At 50.0% G+C, this 18,480-nt stretch overlaps 1 protein-coding gene across 2 annotated transcripts in view; it reads right to left on the bottom strand.

The window, feature by feature from the left end:
• PCDH1 (protocadherin 1) overlaps positions 1-18,480 on the bottom strand; it is a 54,902-nt gene that overhangs the window by 17,569 nt on the left and 18,853 nt on the right. For both annotated transcript variants that reach the window (XM_010718846.4, XM_085236323.1), the window contains exon 4: positions 13,089-13,308. In XM_010718846.4, coding sequence (XP_010717148.1) covers positions 13,089-13,308 — 220 coding nt within the window. The remainder of the gene's footprint in view (positions 1-13,088; positions 13,309-18,480) is intronic.

The raw sequence follows: 18,480 nt of genomic DNA, 5'->3' as shown, positions 1-18,480 counted from the left end.
CTGCCTTTGAACAAAACCTTTGTTAAGCTCCATCAACAATTTAATAATCTTTCGCTAGCAGGACAATGAATCAAGGGAAATTGTTCTTGCGGGGGGTGGAAGGGGGGGGGAGGGGGAGCTGCACGCGAAGTGATGCTCAAGGCTTCAGGAGTCACCTAGATGTTGAGTGACAGACGGAAGCACAACTTGGTGTGAGGGGCTCACATCAGCCAGGGGGCTGCAGGCAGACAACCCACTGCCCAGTGGGAGACATGGGGCTGGGGAGGAGGAGGAGCAGCCCTGGGTAAGGCTGAGCCCAAGGAACTGAGATTAGAGTTGGTGATACAGGTCAGTGTGCACAAGCCTTGTTGCCTTTGCGTGGATCCTGTCACCACCAGCTTCAGAGCATCCAATGTGAAACCCAATGCAGTTATGGGATATTGCCCTGAAATAGCTAGTGGCTGGGGGCTCTCTGAAGTGCCTGCTACAGAGAAAAGGAGTCAAGATTTGGGAAGGGGAAAGGAGCAGGTCGAGCATGCTCAATTGCATACAGATCACAGAATTGTAGGGGTTGGAATGGACCTCTGGGGATCATCAAGTCCAAGACCTTCATGAAAAACACAGGATGAAGGACCTGACTCTAGAGGAGGACGTCAGCCTGCTGAAGGACAAGGGCAACCCATGCAGGGGAGACCATGCCTCTGAGTTGTGCTGAGGAGCCGCTCACCAAAATCATACATTGCTCGCTCCTCCAACACCCAGACGCTCGCAGGGTGGAAATCCGCAGTGGAAGCCGAATGGGAGGGGATCTGTGACTGGCACACGGCAGGAGCAGCGCACGCACCGTGCACATGCCAAGGAATGAGGCCAGGTGGGTGGGTAACGTTTGTGGATCACACTGCTTGCCGTCCTGCTAGCGGAGGGACTGAGGGATGCGGCTCAGAGATGTGCATGGGGAGGTGCCTTCTGCTCACGGAAAAATGGGAGGTGTCAGTGCCACTGCAGCTCGCAAACGTGAGCATGCACAGGAGGACATCGCCACATCTCTGAGAAAAGGGAGGGGTAGGAGTGGGGAATAGAGCAGGCTGGGCTCTGTGCGGGAAGACATGGGCAAAAAGAATATCCACCAGATGCTGATGAGCACTGCTGAGCCCTGTGTTTGCTACTGGGATGACACTCTTGTAGTATAGTGGGAACGGGAAGGGTAATGTCACTGGAGGGGGAGCACCGATCCCCGCTACCACTGGGTGCTGCAGATCCCAAGTGCTGCCAGGTCTGCACCCTGGAGGGAGTCCTGGAGATGCTGAGCAGATATACTTTGTGTTTTAATGAACACAGGGCCCATACCTGGCAGGGCAGCGGGGACACAGCCTCATTTTGTATTTGAGGCACAGTGGCCGAAGGGATTTGCCGGTTCCATCACCCTCAGAGCACAGCGTGAGCAAACAGTTGGACTATCAGGAGGAGATTTTGATTTCACGGTCCAACAGAGATGCATGAAAACTTCCAGAATCGGTGCAAGGGAGAGATTTGTACAGGTTGTTTTTCAAAAGGAGATAATAGTAGCAGTTCTGCTCCTTATAGCTCAGTAGAAAATGAATGTATAGCATTGGGAGAAACAGCAGCAAACCTGCTTGAAAGAGAAGCTCCAAACCAGCCAGGTAGAGACCTCAGAAGCATCTGTGATTCGAGATGTCTACGATCAGCAACTGACCCTTTGAAGGAAGCTATTAATCATCATTAAGGAGGCTGACGTCCCAGGGAACCAAGGGGCAAAGCAGCCCAAGTGTTGAGCATCACTGAATGGGTCAGCAAAGGGAAAATAGGGCTGGGGGGAGGATAAATACATGTGGGCACTGGGGAGTGCCAGAGGAGAGCAGCCCAAGCATGGCAAGGCTGAGGGAGGCAATGGGGAACAATACTGGCAAAGCACTGTCTCCAGGAATGCAAGATGTTTGCTTTCTCTCCCTGGTGCGTCTCTGTGGGTGCCCCTCCTGTGTGGCTAATGAGCAGCCAGACACAGAATCCGCAATTTCTTTGGCTTTTATTCATTTTCCTTCTAGATAATAATAAGCCTTGCTTTTGTCAAGATCCCTGTTGTCTGGGTAATTTCATCTGGAGATCCTCAAGGAACAGAGACCTCCCTACCTCTCAAAGTGTAATATCTTGGTTTTAGCTGGCATATTTTCAAGCAATAACTTATACAGCAGAAGAAAAGATTACTTATATTTAATTGGCATTATACTAATTACTAGCAAAATACATCAGGCAAATATCACATCTACTCACTCTCTGTCATTTTACATTCCTTACTCCATCTTCTCTCTCCCCAGCAGCCATAAAACACCACAACATGCTGTTCTGACACATCCCTGAGCAAAGACCAGATCCTAATTTTCTTGCTCTCGCTGCCTCCTGGCTTGTTCGTTTCCGAGCAAGGTTGTTGTAAAGCAGACACAGCCATATAACTGATTGAGAACTGCTGCTTTTATGAACTCGTGTCTGTGCAGCCCTAGCACCCTGCCTCACCCAATGGGTTGATGGCCATCCACGTAAGAACATTTCACCATTTACAACCTGAACGAGTAAATGACCACCGACAGCCTGAACCAGAGGCACACGTCCTCTCACACACACGGACCAGCCAAGCTGCTTCATTCCTGACACACTGCGTTTTTGCTTGTTCCCCTAAATGGCTTTAAGTGCAGTCAGTTCAGCCAGGTCTCACCCTCCAGTAATGGCCCTGGGTATAAATCCCAGCTGCTCCAAGAACTGTCACCAACACAATCCTCGTCACCAAGGTTGTTTCTGCAGATGGTCTGCCTTTACCCAGTGCTGAGCATCTCTGCCAGACAGAGCCTGGGCACAGCATGGGGTGAGCATCATGGAGGAACCTTTCCCAATGAGCAGGATGGGTGAGATCACCCCAAGCAAGAGAGTTCAGCCCAAAGGACGTGAGCTGTGCCATGGCCTGTTGGCTCCAAGGCTCAAGAACAAACTCTGGCACTTTGTATTCAGCAGCAGGGCAGTGGGTAGGACTTGGTGTCCACCAGAGACTGGGCATCAGCAACAGGACCCAAGGGAATGGCAAGGAGCTGCATCAGGAGTGGGTCAGGCTGGGTGTTAGAAAGGAATTCTGCACCAGAGGGTAGTGGGCATGGAACAAACACCCAGGGCAGTGGGCACAGCCCTGAGCTGCCACAGCTCAGGGAACGATTGGACAACATTCTAAGACATACAGTTTGGGTTTTGGGTGGTGCAGTGCGGAACCAGGAGTTAGACTTAATGATCCCTATCAATCCCTTCCAACCAGGTGTATTCTAAGGTTCTAGGATTCTATGAACTGCAGCTCTCCCTTCCTATGTGGAACCCACCTGAAGGCCACTGCAGGTTACCTAGGAAGTCCCATAACCCAGTGCAAGTGGGTTGCATCTACCTGGATGCACCTGAATGCATCTATCAATGAACAGGGATCCCACCCACCATGAAGAACACCAAGGGACCCGATGTGCAGTTGACTGCAGAGCACTTGCTGTCCTGCTTGGACCATGGAGAGGGATGAGGAGGTGAAGAGGGAGCCCAGGTGTGACCACACAGCCCTGGGAGCAAGGAGCTGATTGCTCTGCTGCTCCTATAGGAAGCCCTGAGCAAATTGCAGGGCTGCATCAGCAGGCACTAAACGAGCCCTAGATCCTGCCAGGGAGCCTGGGCTCCCTGAGAGGAAGGCAAATGCGGGGGCTGATACGGTTAGATAACCTCTGAGTCAAAGCGGCCTATCCTTGGTAGCTCTCGCCAGATGCCATGACTAATGTTAGATTTATGGAGTGTCCTCTCTGCAAGTAAAGCAAAGAGCTAGCGTTACAACCACTTAATGGAGGTGACTTCAAATCAGGATGGATGAGAGCTTGTGGGAAGGAGACAGGAAGAGAGATTCATTGATAGTGCGAGTACAAAGGATAAAATCCTAGGGAAGAGCGAACAACTGAGACTGACATTTGACCTGTCTCAATAGCAAAGCTCGCATTGATTTCACTGGGGACAGGAATGAATCCCTTATCCTCTATCTCACGCCGACAAGAGGGATTTTCCATCTGAGGGATCTGCAGCTGACCAATCCTTCAAACTCAGGCACATGCTATTTTTGTGAGAAAAAAATGCAGTGTGAAGTCCTCGAGAAGCTCAAATGGGAGACTTCATAAGCTTCTCGGGCATTAAGTTTAAATCCCGTACTAATGCAGGTCCCCTTGCATGGGAGGAGGCACTGGCAGGTTTATAGAGACACTCAGGTGCTCTCGGAGGCAGATAAAGGGGAAATAACCGAGCTAGATCATAGAGGAGCTGGAAACGACGTGTCAAATTACTTCAAAAGGAGCTTTCTAAGGGAGCAGCTCTTTGAAAACAACAAATAGTCTGGGACCGCTGAGGGATCTAAGTTGTCTATTGCTTTTACTCTTGGTTGCTTATTCTGGCTTAGACATTCTGGATCTGAACGCCAACCTCTGGCTGCTCGTCGTCCTTCTGCAGGTCCTGCTCCTGGTGGAGTCAGGGTGGCAAAATTGCTCGGAGGGTTGTGGCAAAAAGAAACAATGACCCAGCAAAACTTCAGCCTGTCCCACTCCTCCATCCAGTCTGAATGCTGCCAGGCAGCTGTGCTGGCATGGCAGAGCATGTGACACAGGGACAGGGATGAGCAAAGCACGCTGGAGGAGGGCACTGCCTGTGCTGGCACTCTTGAGAACAGCACACAGGGCACTGGCACCAAAATGCTCCCAGCTCAACTGCTGCCTCCCATGGATGGCACTTGGGCTGCTGCAACCAGAGCACTGCCCAGCAGCAGGACAAAGCTTGGGGGCTCAAGCCTTGCTCTAATGCGTATTTTTAAGCCTGAAGTTGCTTTGCCCAACGCGTCATTCTGAGCAACGCTGCAGAAGGAAGAAGGGGCCCAACCCTCCCCTCTGGAAGCTGCTTCCAGTAACCAAGTCTAGTGACCTTGCGTTGAACCCACAAATAGCTTGGGGATGACGACCTATTCTTTGGCAAATAGACTTTGTACCAAACTAAAGAAAGGGTGCTCAGACATGGTGCAGATAAGAATAGCTGTTGATGACCATTATGCTTAGGCATCTGCAGCCATTGCCAGGCAATGGCAAAAAAAAAAAAAAAAAAAAAAAACCATGTAATTACAGTGCAGGCTGGTGGCAGTAGCCTACACATCACAGCACTCTCAGCTCTGCTTGTAACCACAATGTGAAGGTAAAGATCTCTCTGATTTAATGCCACAGAGCTGGGACTCAGCCTCAACCTTGCTCAGATGCAATGGTGGAGGAAAGCATTCCTGCCCTGCCTGTGGCAGCTACGTGGCATCACCAGGTCTTCTCTCCGCCAGAAAGGTGATGGAGTGAGGACCTCAAATATTGCAAGCATCAGTATCTGCAGGTACCATATGTGGTATCTTAAAGATAAGGAAGGAAAACGAAGTCAAATTGAAGATGGAGGGGCCGTTTTAGGACATACAAGAGAAATCACATTTGAAGAGGAGGCAAACACCTTTCTGAACACACTCCTGAAGACTGGGGCAAAAAGCTTAGGAGCGAATAAAGACTATCAGCCTTCCTCCCTCAACCCCCAGATAACCACCAAGAAGACCCTCAGGGGGACTGCGCTCTAAGGGAGAGGGTCTTTTGTTAATCAGTTCTAAGAAAACATTAGTGAGTTCGAGAAAATATTTAGCATATGCATGAAATTCTGGGTAAAAACACGAGCACGTATGAGCACAACCAATAAACGTAATCTGCACATGAGCCAAGGTGCAGGTATTGGGCAGAGCAATCCCTTATGTGCGCTGCAATAAAGGAATACCTGCTTGACACAACTTGACGTGTTGGGTTAATCTACCATTGTTCTCAGCATCACTGGGAAACTGAAATCCTCCTTTGCTTGGGACAGCAAAATTTTTCTCCCCTTCAAAAGCTCATTTATAATTCTCAGATAAAAGCTCTCTCCTCCCTTCCTTTTGCAGAAGGAGCCCATGAGAAAAGTCACAGCAGAAACTGCCAAGTTTGGTGGTTCCAAAGCCACTCTTCTTTGTTTTTACCTTTTGGTTTTAAAATGTAAAGTTTTAAAATGCTTCCAAATAGAAGAAAGAATAGAGATTAACAAAACTGACAGCATTTTCTCCACCTGATACTTTCAGAGCAGGAGGAACATGAACATATGAGGAGGGAGGTGGTGTTCTGTTTTTTCCCATCATCTTGCCACAAACAGCAAGAGGGAAAGGAAGATGCCACATCCCAGCACGGGACTGAAAGGAAGAGGAAAAACCTAAGGAGACCTATTTCAAATGGAGGAGGTGTAAATACAGCCACGGGGACCTATCCATCCTAAGAGGGAAGGCATCTTCCTATAGAAATATGGAACTTTCTGCCTCTGGGCACTGACACAGAGAGATCATTCTACCCAAATCCTTCGTAAGCTGCAGTCACAGTTGAGGGATAGAAAGGGTGAATAAAGCCATCAGAATCCAAGAGGGAAATGCGGCTCCTTCAAATAAATAATGCCTCTAGAGAGGCCCGGAATCTGCCAAGGATCTTTGGAGAACTTCAGGACAATCTTACATGTACATCAACACATAATCCTGGGAGACAAAGAAGAGAATGTCAAATGAATTATTAAAGCTATTTTGGACAGCCTCTGAAGCAAGTGGCATACTCGTTAGAAGGTCTTGGGAGGATTAAAGGCATTCTCTCTAGCTGGTAGACATGTATTTGTTACTGAGTCTGAGGCAGAAAAACAGCTGTACCCTGTTCACCTCAGTACAATTAAGGAAGGTGACACGGCTGACGTGGCATGCCACAGCAACCCTGACCTCCATGACTTTTGTAAGAGACATTTTATCCAGACACACTGCAGGAACACAGGGAAAGGAGGAAATAAGGGTGAGAACAAGTTTGAAATTATGTCTCTGACAGAGATGGCATGTTGAAACCAAGATGGTGTAATCCATGGCCATTTGCAGTCTCTCAGATGCTGTTTCTCATGATAAGAATCTTTTCTCATGTTGCCCTTCAGTAGCTGTTAGGAAAATCAGAACCTGCCTTCTGGGAGGAACCGACATTATGCGAGGAAAGCAGAGAAGCTCAGGGTTTCTTATAAAGACATGCAGATGTCTGTGGACTTGAGGGCCACTGAGAAACACAGAAGTAATTTGTAGAAGTAGATGAGATCTGGAAGATGGTGAGGCACTGGAACAAGCTGTCCAGAGATGCAGTGGATGTCCCTTCCTTGGAGACACTCAAGGTCAGGCTGGATGGGGCTCATTGCAGAGAGCTGGACTGGATGACCTTTAAAGGTCTCTTCCAACTCAAACAATTCTGTGATTCTATGATCATAGAGAGATCATCGTTATGCCTACCCTAAACGAGAACAGGGTCTGGAAACCACTTAGTAATGATGAAACATCTACAGTAAATAATTCCAGCCCTGATGAGTTATAAAAGAGAAGGCTACAGTTTAATAAAACAAAATCCCACCACGTCACACCACCTTCTCTTGGTGCTGAGTCCAAGCACTAGCCAGACCCAAGCCAATAGTCAACACAGGTGATCTCAGGCAGTCAGAGGGGATGCTGACATGTAGTGCCAGCCAGAGAACCATGTTTCCTTACTGTCCACTCATATCCTCATCTTCCTCCAACAAGGTGAGATTTCTCTTTAAGAGATCCATACTGGCATCCTGGCCAGGCTTACTGGTGCTCGACCAGGAGCAACACAGCACCAGCCAGAATACCACAGCAAGGAGGGGAGTCTGGGCAAAGCATTCCTCTGCAACAAAGCAAAAATGCTGCAGGGTATGTTTGAGAAAAAAAAAAAAAAAATCTGCAGACTGAACATGTGCCTGAAACTCTTTCCGCAAGACAAAAGGGACATTTAAAGATAATGCAAAAAAGAAGAATAGGTTTTTAGATCTAGAGACTTCATTCTGGCAGATCTGTGTTGGAGGAGACAAAATAATTTTTTCGTCCCAGCTGCTGGCGGGGAGGAACAGAACAATAATAGTGAGAAGCTTAAAGAGAAGCTTATGACCAAGCTGAAACTAAGTAGGAGATGGGAGATAGCAGCTGCCGAGTGCTGCAAAGTCATTTTATCACCAGGAGCATAGTGATGGGAGGGCTCTCCTGGGCTGCCCACCTCCACCCAGGGCAGATGTTGTGCCCAGTCCAGTAGTAGCCACAGGCAGCTTGGTTTGCAAGCAAAGGGCACACGTGACTGGTGCAAGACTATAGCATAAGTTCTAGCAGCCATATCATATCTGTGCTTGCTGGAGATGCAGATGCTGCTGGCGAGCTGTGGGCTATCATCTGGACACATCCACGCTGATAGAAGGTTGTTGGCAAATGGGAGGTCATGCAGAGACAAAAATGATAGGAAAGGAAGGAGGACATGAGCTACATTCAGAAGTGCAGCAAAGGGAAGCAGGAGGATAAGTCTCCCAGGCAGCCCTTGGAAGGGTTGCCAAAACGCAGCGCTCACAGCCAAGCCTGGCCAGATGTTGCTGCTGCCCAGGAGCGGGGCTGCAGGTCTGTGGTGGCACTGGGAGCAGATGGCAGCAGCTGGGAGGAGCCCAAGGAAGGGTGGGAGGGAAGGTGGCTGCCAAAACGCCTTGACTCAGCTCAGTTCATGGGAAAAGACTTCACTTGGCTTTTGAGTCTATCAAAGAGGACTTTAAGCATTGACTTGCTTGCGTGTGATCTGCAAGCACGTATGAAGTGGAGCATCTTCTGACATTATCAAGTTCAATGGGAAGAATGGAAGCTAGGGGTGCTCAAGTGGAATTCAAATGCAGGTTTGCAAAATTGGGTCAGAGAGGACCTATATCTGGGCTGGTCCACTGGGGATGGAGCACACTGGTCTTCACCAGCTACCACAGCTGGCTCTGCTCCCAAAGAGCTGCTGCTCAGCCCCAGCCAGAAACATGATGCACAGGGTAGAATTTTATGACCCATGTCACAAAGAGGGTCAGATGAGCTGCTCCTCCTGGCTTCACAACACATCAATTCGCCAATCTTCCTCAAAATAATGGGAAATTGGGACTGAGAGGGCTTTCTCTATTAAGTCCAGCAGCCAAACCCATGAAACGCTACCTCAGCTCACTCCCTAAAGAGCCATGCTGATGTGTACAAAGGAGCCAGGAGACCTTGAGAAAAAAAGGCTGGTTTTGTTGGAAAAGCCCATAGCTATGAACCAAGTGAGAGGTTTTTGCATCCATCCCTGTCACAGCCTCTCAATGATGCACTGCTCTCGCCTCATGCGTCAGCAGCTGCCCAGAGGCATCCGGCGCTTTGCCCTTTGCCCACAGCTGGGCTGCCGCTCCGTGGCACCAGGATCCTGCAGCAGCACTCGCCCTCCAAGCATTGGATGCCTGAACGCTGCCTGTTCATCCACCCAAAGCCAGCAAGCAGCTCAGAAAACTCAGATTATCCTTTCCCATTTCATTCCCCACCCATGGTGGGTCTGCCTTCCTGGAAGGGGAGCTGTAAGATGGGCTCATTAACATCTGTGAAGTACAGATACTGCTGCACTAAGTGCATTGCAAAAGCTCATGGGATGGTTGTTAATTACATATTCAGTGTGGGGTTGTAATGGCATGCATTAAGAGTGGCATGGGGTCCCCACTTTAAATAATGGGGATGAAACAAATTAAACACTTGCCCCTGTTCTGTGGGCTGAAGAATGCAGCTCAGGAATATTTTAACCACTATACTGTCATCTTGAGTACCTCCATACCACAGAGGAGCAGAATGAAACAGCCTTCACATAGCAACTCCTAATTTCCTAAAAGCCTTTATGTAACATTCTCCAAATTGCATAGCTTGGTACAGCGATCCCACTAAGTTTTCACCAGAGGAGAAAGACATACCAGCACTTGCATTACCCAACCTGCATACACTGCAATGTGGAAGACCCTTCGCAGAGCACGACCACTCCCAGGCTCCTCAACAGAGCCTCTCATAATTGGATGATGGGAACAGATGTCTTCAGTGAAGGCAACCGGTGGACAAGTGGGAGATTAAGCTCAGAAACCTCACAGGAGCGGATAGCGGCATGGCAAAACGCTGGGGAGGAAGCAGTGGGCAGCAAGGTAAAATACCAGGGATGACAAATGCCTGGGATGACTGTGGAGCTGGTGCGTCAGTGCCAAGATATTGGAGGAGTCTTCATCAGTAAGATCGTAATTCCTCCTGAAAAGGACCTGGCTCAGCCCCTGCAATAGAGCATTTTACTGCAGTCTGCACAGTAAAAGGTGTCCAAAAAAGGAGGACACTGATATGTGTGTTAATCAAGTGAAGAACCATCTACAAAGAAAAGGCATGGATCTGTCTTCCAGTTGAGGAGCTATAAATAGCCTTGCATACTTGCTTATCAGATTGGTTCGGCTGCAGGGATAATCTCCTGGAGAAAGCAATGGAAGCCCTGTTATGTTGGATATTTATAACTAGATGAAAGCCTAGAAAAAGCACAGTCGTGTCAATCTTGCGCTCGTGCCGCAAGATAGGGTGTGTGGGATCCAATTAGTCTCTTCAGTTTAATATAAGGTCAAGAATGGCTCCGTCTTCCAGCTCCACAAGAACAAAGCAGGGTCTCTTGGAGCACTCTGAGTGGCAACAGAAGCATGGTGAGATATTCCCATAAGGTCATAGTGGTCGCATAGCTCTCTAGTAGGACGACATGACCCTCCCCTACACAAACAAGGCATGTCTCATGCCACTGAGAGGTCCGGAATGCAGTGGGAAATATGGCCCCAGTGGACCAACCCAAGGCAACCGGAAAGTTGTGATCCCCAAACCACGTGTCCTGGCACCTGAGTCCCCTTACTGCCTGCTTAAGGCATCACAGCCCTCACCCCAGCCCCACAAGTTCACTGAACTGCCATTGCCAGATAATCTGCAGAGCACCAGGGTGATGGAGTTAATGCCAGTGGATCCCCCAGAGCCGTGCCCCGCCGCGGCCTCGGCTCTCACTGGATTTTATGTAGGTCGAGGCGGGTGCTGGAGGCAGCAGGACACCCAGCAGCTGCCACGGGAGGAGAACCAGGCTGGGGGCAGTGAACAGAACGGGAGCTCCAGCACACCATTATCCTGTGTGCACCCGAAGAACTGCGAGGTTCTGTGGGTGCGAGATGACTTCTGCTCTACCCTGTGAGCACTTACAGCTCCTATGCAGTGGGAATGCTGAATTTATGGAGTGGGTTAAGGCCGGGGACTCCAAAGGTGCCTGGGTGCTTTGCCCCCACAGCTGCCCCTACTCTGAGCATTGTTCCCTGGCCTTAGAACCATAGAGCCATAGAATTTCTCCATTTGGAAGGGACCCAAGGGGGTCACTGAATCCAACCCCAGGCTCCAAAACCACCCAAAATCCAAAGCTTATGTCTGAGATCATTATCCAAATGCTCCTTGAGCTCCAGCAGCTCAGAGCCTTGCCCACTGCCCTGAGCAGCCTGTTCCATGCCCACCGCTCTTTGGGGCAGAGCCTTTTCCTAACACTCAGCCAAACCTTCCCCTGATGCAGCTCCATGCCGTTCCCTCGGGTCCCATCCCTGTCACCAGAGAGCACAGATCTGTGCCTTGTTTGGGTCTGCTCATCCCGTAAGATCCTGGCAGGAAGACGATGAACACGCCAAGGACTGCAGAATGCCCTCCATCTCCTACTGCAGAACTTCCAGGTTCTCCTCTCTCACCTTGCTCCTCCTTCACTTTCTCTGAGTCATCTGTCACATTCGTGAGCTCAAGATCCCCTCTCTTAGCTCCAACACCACCTCTCTGCTGTACCCAGCAGCACAGCCACATACAGCTCCCTTCACACAAGACCTTTGTGCATTCTGCATGCACCTGGCTGGTACTTGAGGGCTCTTGACAAGTCCTCTGCAGTCATCCTGCACCAGAAACCTCTCCATACTGCTTTTCCCAATTGTCTTGGGAAGAAAGCTGACTGCACAACATCCTCAGGCAACAGGGTGTCTCATATTGCCAGAGCATCCAATGGATTTGGGAGCCCATCCAGACAAAGAAGAAACTTGCCTCGCTTTGTTGGGCACAACATTATCCCAGGAACTAACCTGGGAAGAAGGGGAAGATATACTGCTAGACCTTCAGGCCCCCAAGTTGCCCTGGGCCCCCTCTGTGCTGTAAGAGGGAAACCCAGTATGCTTCCAGCTCCAAGATTTTCCGAACACTCTCAACTCTGTCCCAAAGTCAAGGATGCTCCCAGAAACAGGAGATTTCAGAAGAACCCTTAGCACTACCTTTCTCTACTCCAAGAGATTCCTTTCAGCTTGCCAGCCCCCCAGCAAGCTCCCTCTAAGTACAAGAGCACAGAAGACAGCGGGTAGAGGAAAATTGGTGTCATGTGCACAGCCAGAGCCAAGGCTGAGGAAGCAACTGAAGCCGGCCAGAGAAGCTAGCTTGGGGCAGGGACTGCTTTGGGGCAGTCAGCAGGCAGCACGGAGGCAGCATAGGGACAACAACTAGGGGTGAAGTTGCGCCAGCGCAGGGGAAAGCCAGCTTTGCTGTGGTGGGATGGCAGATGCCTCTGGTAGGGCTTCGTGGGATGGACCCAAGTGAGAGGTGACCTGAAGGGCCCTGCTGGAGTCCTCAGGGTTACCATCACCCTGCTCCTGGGTCCTCCGCCCCATGCATTCCCTGTGCCACTAAGCCTCTTCTCTGCTCCCCTGGGAAGCTTCAGATCTGCAAGAGCACAGCATGGAGCTGAGCACAACCCAATACCCCTGCCCTCTGCCTTGGGGTAGGCACCACAGGACCTTCTGTCCACAGTCTCACCGTGGGCAGCCCCTCTGTGTGCTTATATCTATGCTGCACCCTCAGAACAGCCTTTTGGGCCCCCTAACATGCTGTTAGAACTGCCTCTAGTCCTTCTACCTTCTGGTATCCCCTCACCTCTCCCCACCCCACCATGCCTTCGCTGCTCCTTCACTTTTAGCCTCCCAGCCCTACCAAGCTGCATGTGGGAGCCCATCTGACCAAGGCACAGAGTCTAAAGAGCCCTGGGTGCAGGGTCCCCGGGGTGGGCACAGACACGGGTGCCGCCAGCACCTACCATTCTCAGGGTGCTCCATCTCCCCAATGCTGCCATCGGGTGTGGTACGCTCATAGTGGTCCTCGGGCAGGGCCAGTGGCCCAATGCGGGGCCCCGATGATGATTTGCTGCTGGGAGTCTCCGACTCCTCCAGCCCGCTGTCATAGTAGCTGTGCTGGGAGGGATCCTGTAGGTCCTGGGCCTGGCTGGCTGCAGAGAACGTCACTCGGCGATGAGGTAACTGTGGGAGGAGAGAAGAGAAGAGGTTTGCATTCGCTGGGTGGTTGACATAAAGCAGAGGGCATCAGAATTGACCCTACAGCGAAGGCAGAGGGTCAGCAGGGAACACCGTTCAAGGGACCCTGCGGTCCCTATGCCCATCATTTCCGCTGGCCCCTGCCTCCTTTGCCACCGAGGAGGACACACAGTTTGTATATCACAGAATCACAGAATCATTAAGGTTGGAAAAGAACACTAAGATCATCCAGTCCAACCATCAACCCATCACCACCATACCACTAAACTATGCCCCTCAGTGCCACAGCTCTCAGCCTACAGGCTCTGAATGGCCCCCCATAAGCACCGTGCCCTGAATTACGGGCTGGCCTCCACCCCAGCCTTCATGCGGTCTCCTTGCCCTCCACTTCGCACGCACCCTTGGTGCTCTTGGAGACTCATTTCCATCGAAAGCCTTTCTAATGGGATCAAGGCTCAGCACAAAGCCTCGGGTGACATCATCCCCACCTTACAGACTCCAGCTCGTAGTCTCTCATTGTAAGAGATGCTCCATCATGGGTCATGATTGCTCCTTCTGTGTGCTCGTTAAACACTGCCAAGTCCTACTTCACGCTTGCTCTCCCTCATGTTATGGAGGAGCTGCTGCAAAGAGCCATTAAACTGCATCATCAGCTTCCTCCAAATCCTTCCAGAAAATCCCTCTTTGTCATGATTAGTGAGGAGTGGAAAGAGTAAGGCAAGTTCACAGGGCAAAACCAGGACGATGAGAGCACAAACACCAAGAGAGAATGACACACAAAATCAACATCGCAAGGAGCTGCTCAATGGGACTGGGAAATGATGGGAAGGCAAAGAGCCAACACACTGAAAGGCAGCACCATTCGGGCTAAATTCCACTTTCACTGCAGTATTTACCAAGATGGAGTGGCAATCAGGCATCCCACACAGCCAGCACCAAGGAGGACAGGGAAGGAATCAAGCCTAACCAGGGGAAGGAACACACAGGGAGCATTTAAATGAGCTTGCTGCTTTTAGGTTGGTTGGACCTGATTAAATTCACCCCAGGTGCTTAGAGACCTGATTTAAGGAACTTCAGAGCTGTTAGGGCTTCTTTTTTTTTTTTTTCCTGCTTTTTTTTTTTTTCTTAAGAATTTTTACAGGTTGAGGGAAGCTCCAGAAAAGTGGAAGAGAGCTAAAATAGCGCCTGTCTTTAAAGATGAGAAAAAAGAAGATCTGGAGAATTATAAAACAGTTAGCTTAATTTCAGTTCCTGGAAAAATACCGAAACAGATAAAAGAACTCTTTGTAAGTACCTACAAGATAACAAGGAAATGAGTAACAGCCACGGTAGGTTTGTCACAAACAAACATGTCAAGGCATTGAACTTCTCCCTTTGAAAAGACATCAGGCCTCGTGGATGGAGGAGGAGCAGTAAATGTTACAGCTTGGCTTTCGGAACTTTTCTGACACTATTTTAGATGATATTCTCATAAGGAATGCAGGGAAATGTTGTAGGTGCAGAGTAGTACTTCTCTGCTTTGGTAATACAGTGCATCTCGCTGCGGGGTGGATGCAAAGCCTTTAGAAAGTCATATTCAGAACGTAATTACTGAAGACAAGTCTTACAGGCGGGACGATGCATCAAATGAAATTCTCCAGGTTTTGTCCCGCGTCCATTGCTAGCCTGTATTTTCATTAACGGCTCAGATGACAAATGTGGAATATATCTGTCACATTTGCACACTTGGGAAAAATAATCACCACGAAAGCAGCAGGCTGGCTGAGGGATTGGAGACTGCAGCAGATCATGGGTTGGCTATCTATCAGCTGTGTCAAAGTCTCACAAAAACGCATCTATATTGGGATGCATAAGCAGGATATTTGTCTTGAAGTCACACTGTGCTCGGTGCCAGTAGGGCTTCAGAAGGATTGTAGAAATGCCATGTCCAGTCTGGAACATCACATTCATAGAATCATAGAAGCACCAAGGTTGGAAAAGATCTACAAAATCATCCAGTCCAACCGTCAACCTATCACCAATAGCTCTTACTAAAAGCCGTGTGCCCCAGTGAGGTAGAGAGGAATAGGAAAATGTCCTGATAAGCAGGGAAAGACTGAGGATAGAGGTCTGGGGAGGAGAAGGTTGGAAAAAATCATTACAGTTGGAAAAAACCTCCAAGGTCAATAAGTCCAACCATCAACCCATCCCCGCTGTGCCCACCAGCCATGTCCCTCAGTGCCACGTCTACACATTTCCTGAACACCTCCAGGAACACTGACTCCACCACCTCCCTGGGCAGCCTGTGCCAATGCATTACCACTCTTTCTGAGAATAAATTGTTCCTAATATTCAACCTGAATCTCCCTGGGCACAACTTAAGTACATCACCTCTCCTCCTATTGCTGTCACCTGGGAGAAGAGGCAAATCTCCACCTTGCCACAACCTCCTTTCAGGGAGCTGCAGGGAGTGATAATATCTCCTCCTGGCCTCCTCTTCTCCAGACTGAACCATCCCTTCTGCAAATGCTTTCTTCAAAGAGAGAATAGTAGGCTGCTTCTTCTCGCCATTAGCAGGATGGAATTGCCTCCACTCGCAGGGAGGAAGATGGAGGTTTCCAGAGCAGAAGAAATACCTAGGTAGGTTTGGTAAAGTGCAAGAAATCCCTGAAGGGGGAATGTGCCATGCAGGAGTGGCAACTCCGAGAGTCACAGAGCTGAGCTCCAGCTAGGACCCAGCCTATGGCAGCTATCCTACCTCCCCAAACATCTGCTCCCCAACAGCATCTTTTCCTACAGAACACCTCCATCAGGTACCACACCCGCCTGGTAGAGGGGCAAATCCAGCACTCCCAGCCCTGCTCCCTCATGCACACAGCACTGTGGGCTCAGAGACCCTCAGCCCCGCACAGCCTCACCACGCTGAGATGAGATAATAGCAGCTTGTCTCTGGCTGAGGCTCCCCACCCGCACAGCCCTGTTTTGGACTCAGTACGGCAAGACACTGGCTCCGTTTGTCTGGCTCTGGCTTGCAGAAATTGGGTTTTGTCTGACCTCTCTTTGTGAGGTCAATGCGCCTTTCAGCAGCAGTGTTCCCTGTACAAGAAGCTGCTTGTGCAGTGCGACCGAGGCACCCCTCAACCTTCTCCTGCTGTTATACAAGCTGGCTTCCTCAAGCCCCAGCCACAAGCTGGGTTTTGAGCCAGCCACTCCATTTCATGGCCCACCTCTTTGCTCACCCCATTTTTTCCTTTCTATCCCTGTAAAGGTCGGATGCATCTCAATGCTCAGTTCCTGCTACCACCTCGCAGCTCCTTCACCCCGGGGTTGCACACACCCCGGGTCAGAGCAGTGTGAGTGCCCAGCTGAGCTCCTCCTGCACTGCAATGCTCTGCAGGACACACATAGGCATCCCCTACTTCTCACCACACAGCTTTGCGTTAAGATGCGCTTTGTTTCCGCAGGCCCGCTTTACCAAGCAATCTGGATCGCTCTGCATGACTGCTCTGTCCTCATTGCAATCTCCCACTCCACCGAGCTCTGTGTCAGACGCACATTTTATCAGCGTTGATTTTGTATTTACTTCCAGCTCGCTGATTGAGGCACTGAATGGCAGCGGGTGTGGACATGCTGCCAAAAGCTCCTCCAGAAGACCCCCTTCCACCGGGACTTTCCAGCCTTTCTTCTCTATGCTGCTACTAAATCAGATCGTCACCTAGCCAACAGTGCCCTACGTACAATGAAGAGTGTTAATTTGAAATAATAATGATAATAACAGAAGGCATGATCAACTTGGCATTTTCACCACGGCTCCATCAGCTGCACATTGTCAAATAGACTCTGTGGGTCCTGGCGGTGGCCAGGACAGACTCGTGTTGGTGACACTGCCTGACCACCTCCTGTCACCACTTTGGCTGCCATCACTTGTGCTCCCCTCAGTGGGCTCCCAGCCCACAGTATGCCCCTCGCTGCTGCACTGGCTCAGGGCATCACTCCAAATAGTGTTATTCAGAACTGCTCTATTCCAAATAGTGTTGTTGCAAAGAGACTGTATTTCAAACACCTTTGTCACCTACCAGCTCATTGGCACGTGCCACATCCTGCCTTGCTCTCAACCCAAATTGCCAGTGCTATTTACTGAGTACTTTTGCATTTTTCTGCATAATTAACAATTTGCAAATGACGATTTCTGGTACTGCCTCCTCCTAGCACTTTTTTTTTTAAGTGTTCCTCATTTTATCCTGCTTGTCAAAACTGATATTCCCCCCATAGTTGTTTTTTTTGTTTTGTTTTGTTTTGTTTTTTGTCTTTCGTTGTCAATTTTCAACGCTCCAAAACTACTCATTCCTACTAATTATTATACTCTCCCTCTCCCCTCCATTTATCGCTTTCCTGTTTCTCACTGCTCTCTCCACTCTGCATGCTGCAACCATGAGCACTCACTGTTCATCCTCTCAGGGGGTCCCCCATCCTGCTGCTCCCCACCACTGCTCCCCCCCCCCGAACCCCCATGGCTGCTGGAAAGTCCCAGGGCACCCTCTGCTCCTTCCCATCTCTTCCCTTGGGTGTAAACCTCCCCAGCTTGAAGCAGGGCATGCACCAGGCTCATTCTGCTTCCCAACAGGGACAATGCACTCAGCAAAACCAGGAGCGGGGCTATAAGGGAGCAGAGCTTGGCGGTGCTCCCCCTCAAAATGCACCCGTCGCACCATCATGCTGCAGCAGGGACCACAGGGCCAGAAATTACGCCTTGCACAAAAGGAACCTTAGAATCCACCCCAGGCACCCTTTTCCTGTGGGATTAGTGCCAGAGCAGTGGAAACGTCAGAATTGTTAACCCCTTCGCTGCCCCCTGAACGCCTGCAGCCTCCGAGCCTGCTGCCAATGGAGCTTGCTTCCCCGGCCACTGCCACAATGCAGCAACTCACAGGGCTGTGGAGAGACAGCCATGTCAGACCACGGTGCCCAGAATATCAAAATAAGTGACAAGGGAGCCATTGTGGCACAGGACTTGGCCAACTTCAGATGAATTCATGATGCTTCTGGAGCTGCACGGCATCCCCGCTTACTGTTATAACGAAGACGGTGCCCAAAACTACGCAGCTCCAACTTTTTGTGTGCAGAGGCTTTGCTGCATGTGGGAAATATTTAATCTGTTAGGGTCATGTTTGGAAGTTC

This window comes from Meleagris gallopavo, chromosome 15 (genome assembly GCF_905368555.1).
Source record: "Meleagris gallopavo chromosome 15, MGAL_WU_HG_1.1, whole genome shotgun sequence".
Lineage (NCBI taxonomy): Eukaryota > Metazoa > Chordata > Aves > Galliformes > Phasianidae > Meleagris > Meleagris gallopavo.
This window is presented reverse-complemented; position numbering and strand designations above follow the sequence as displayed.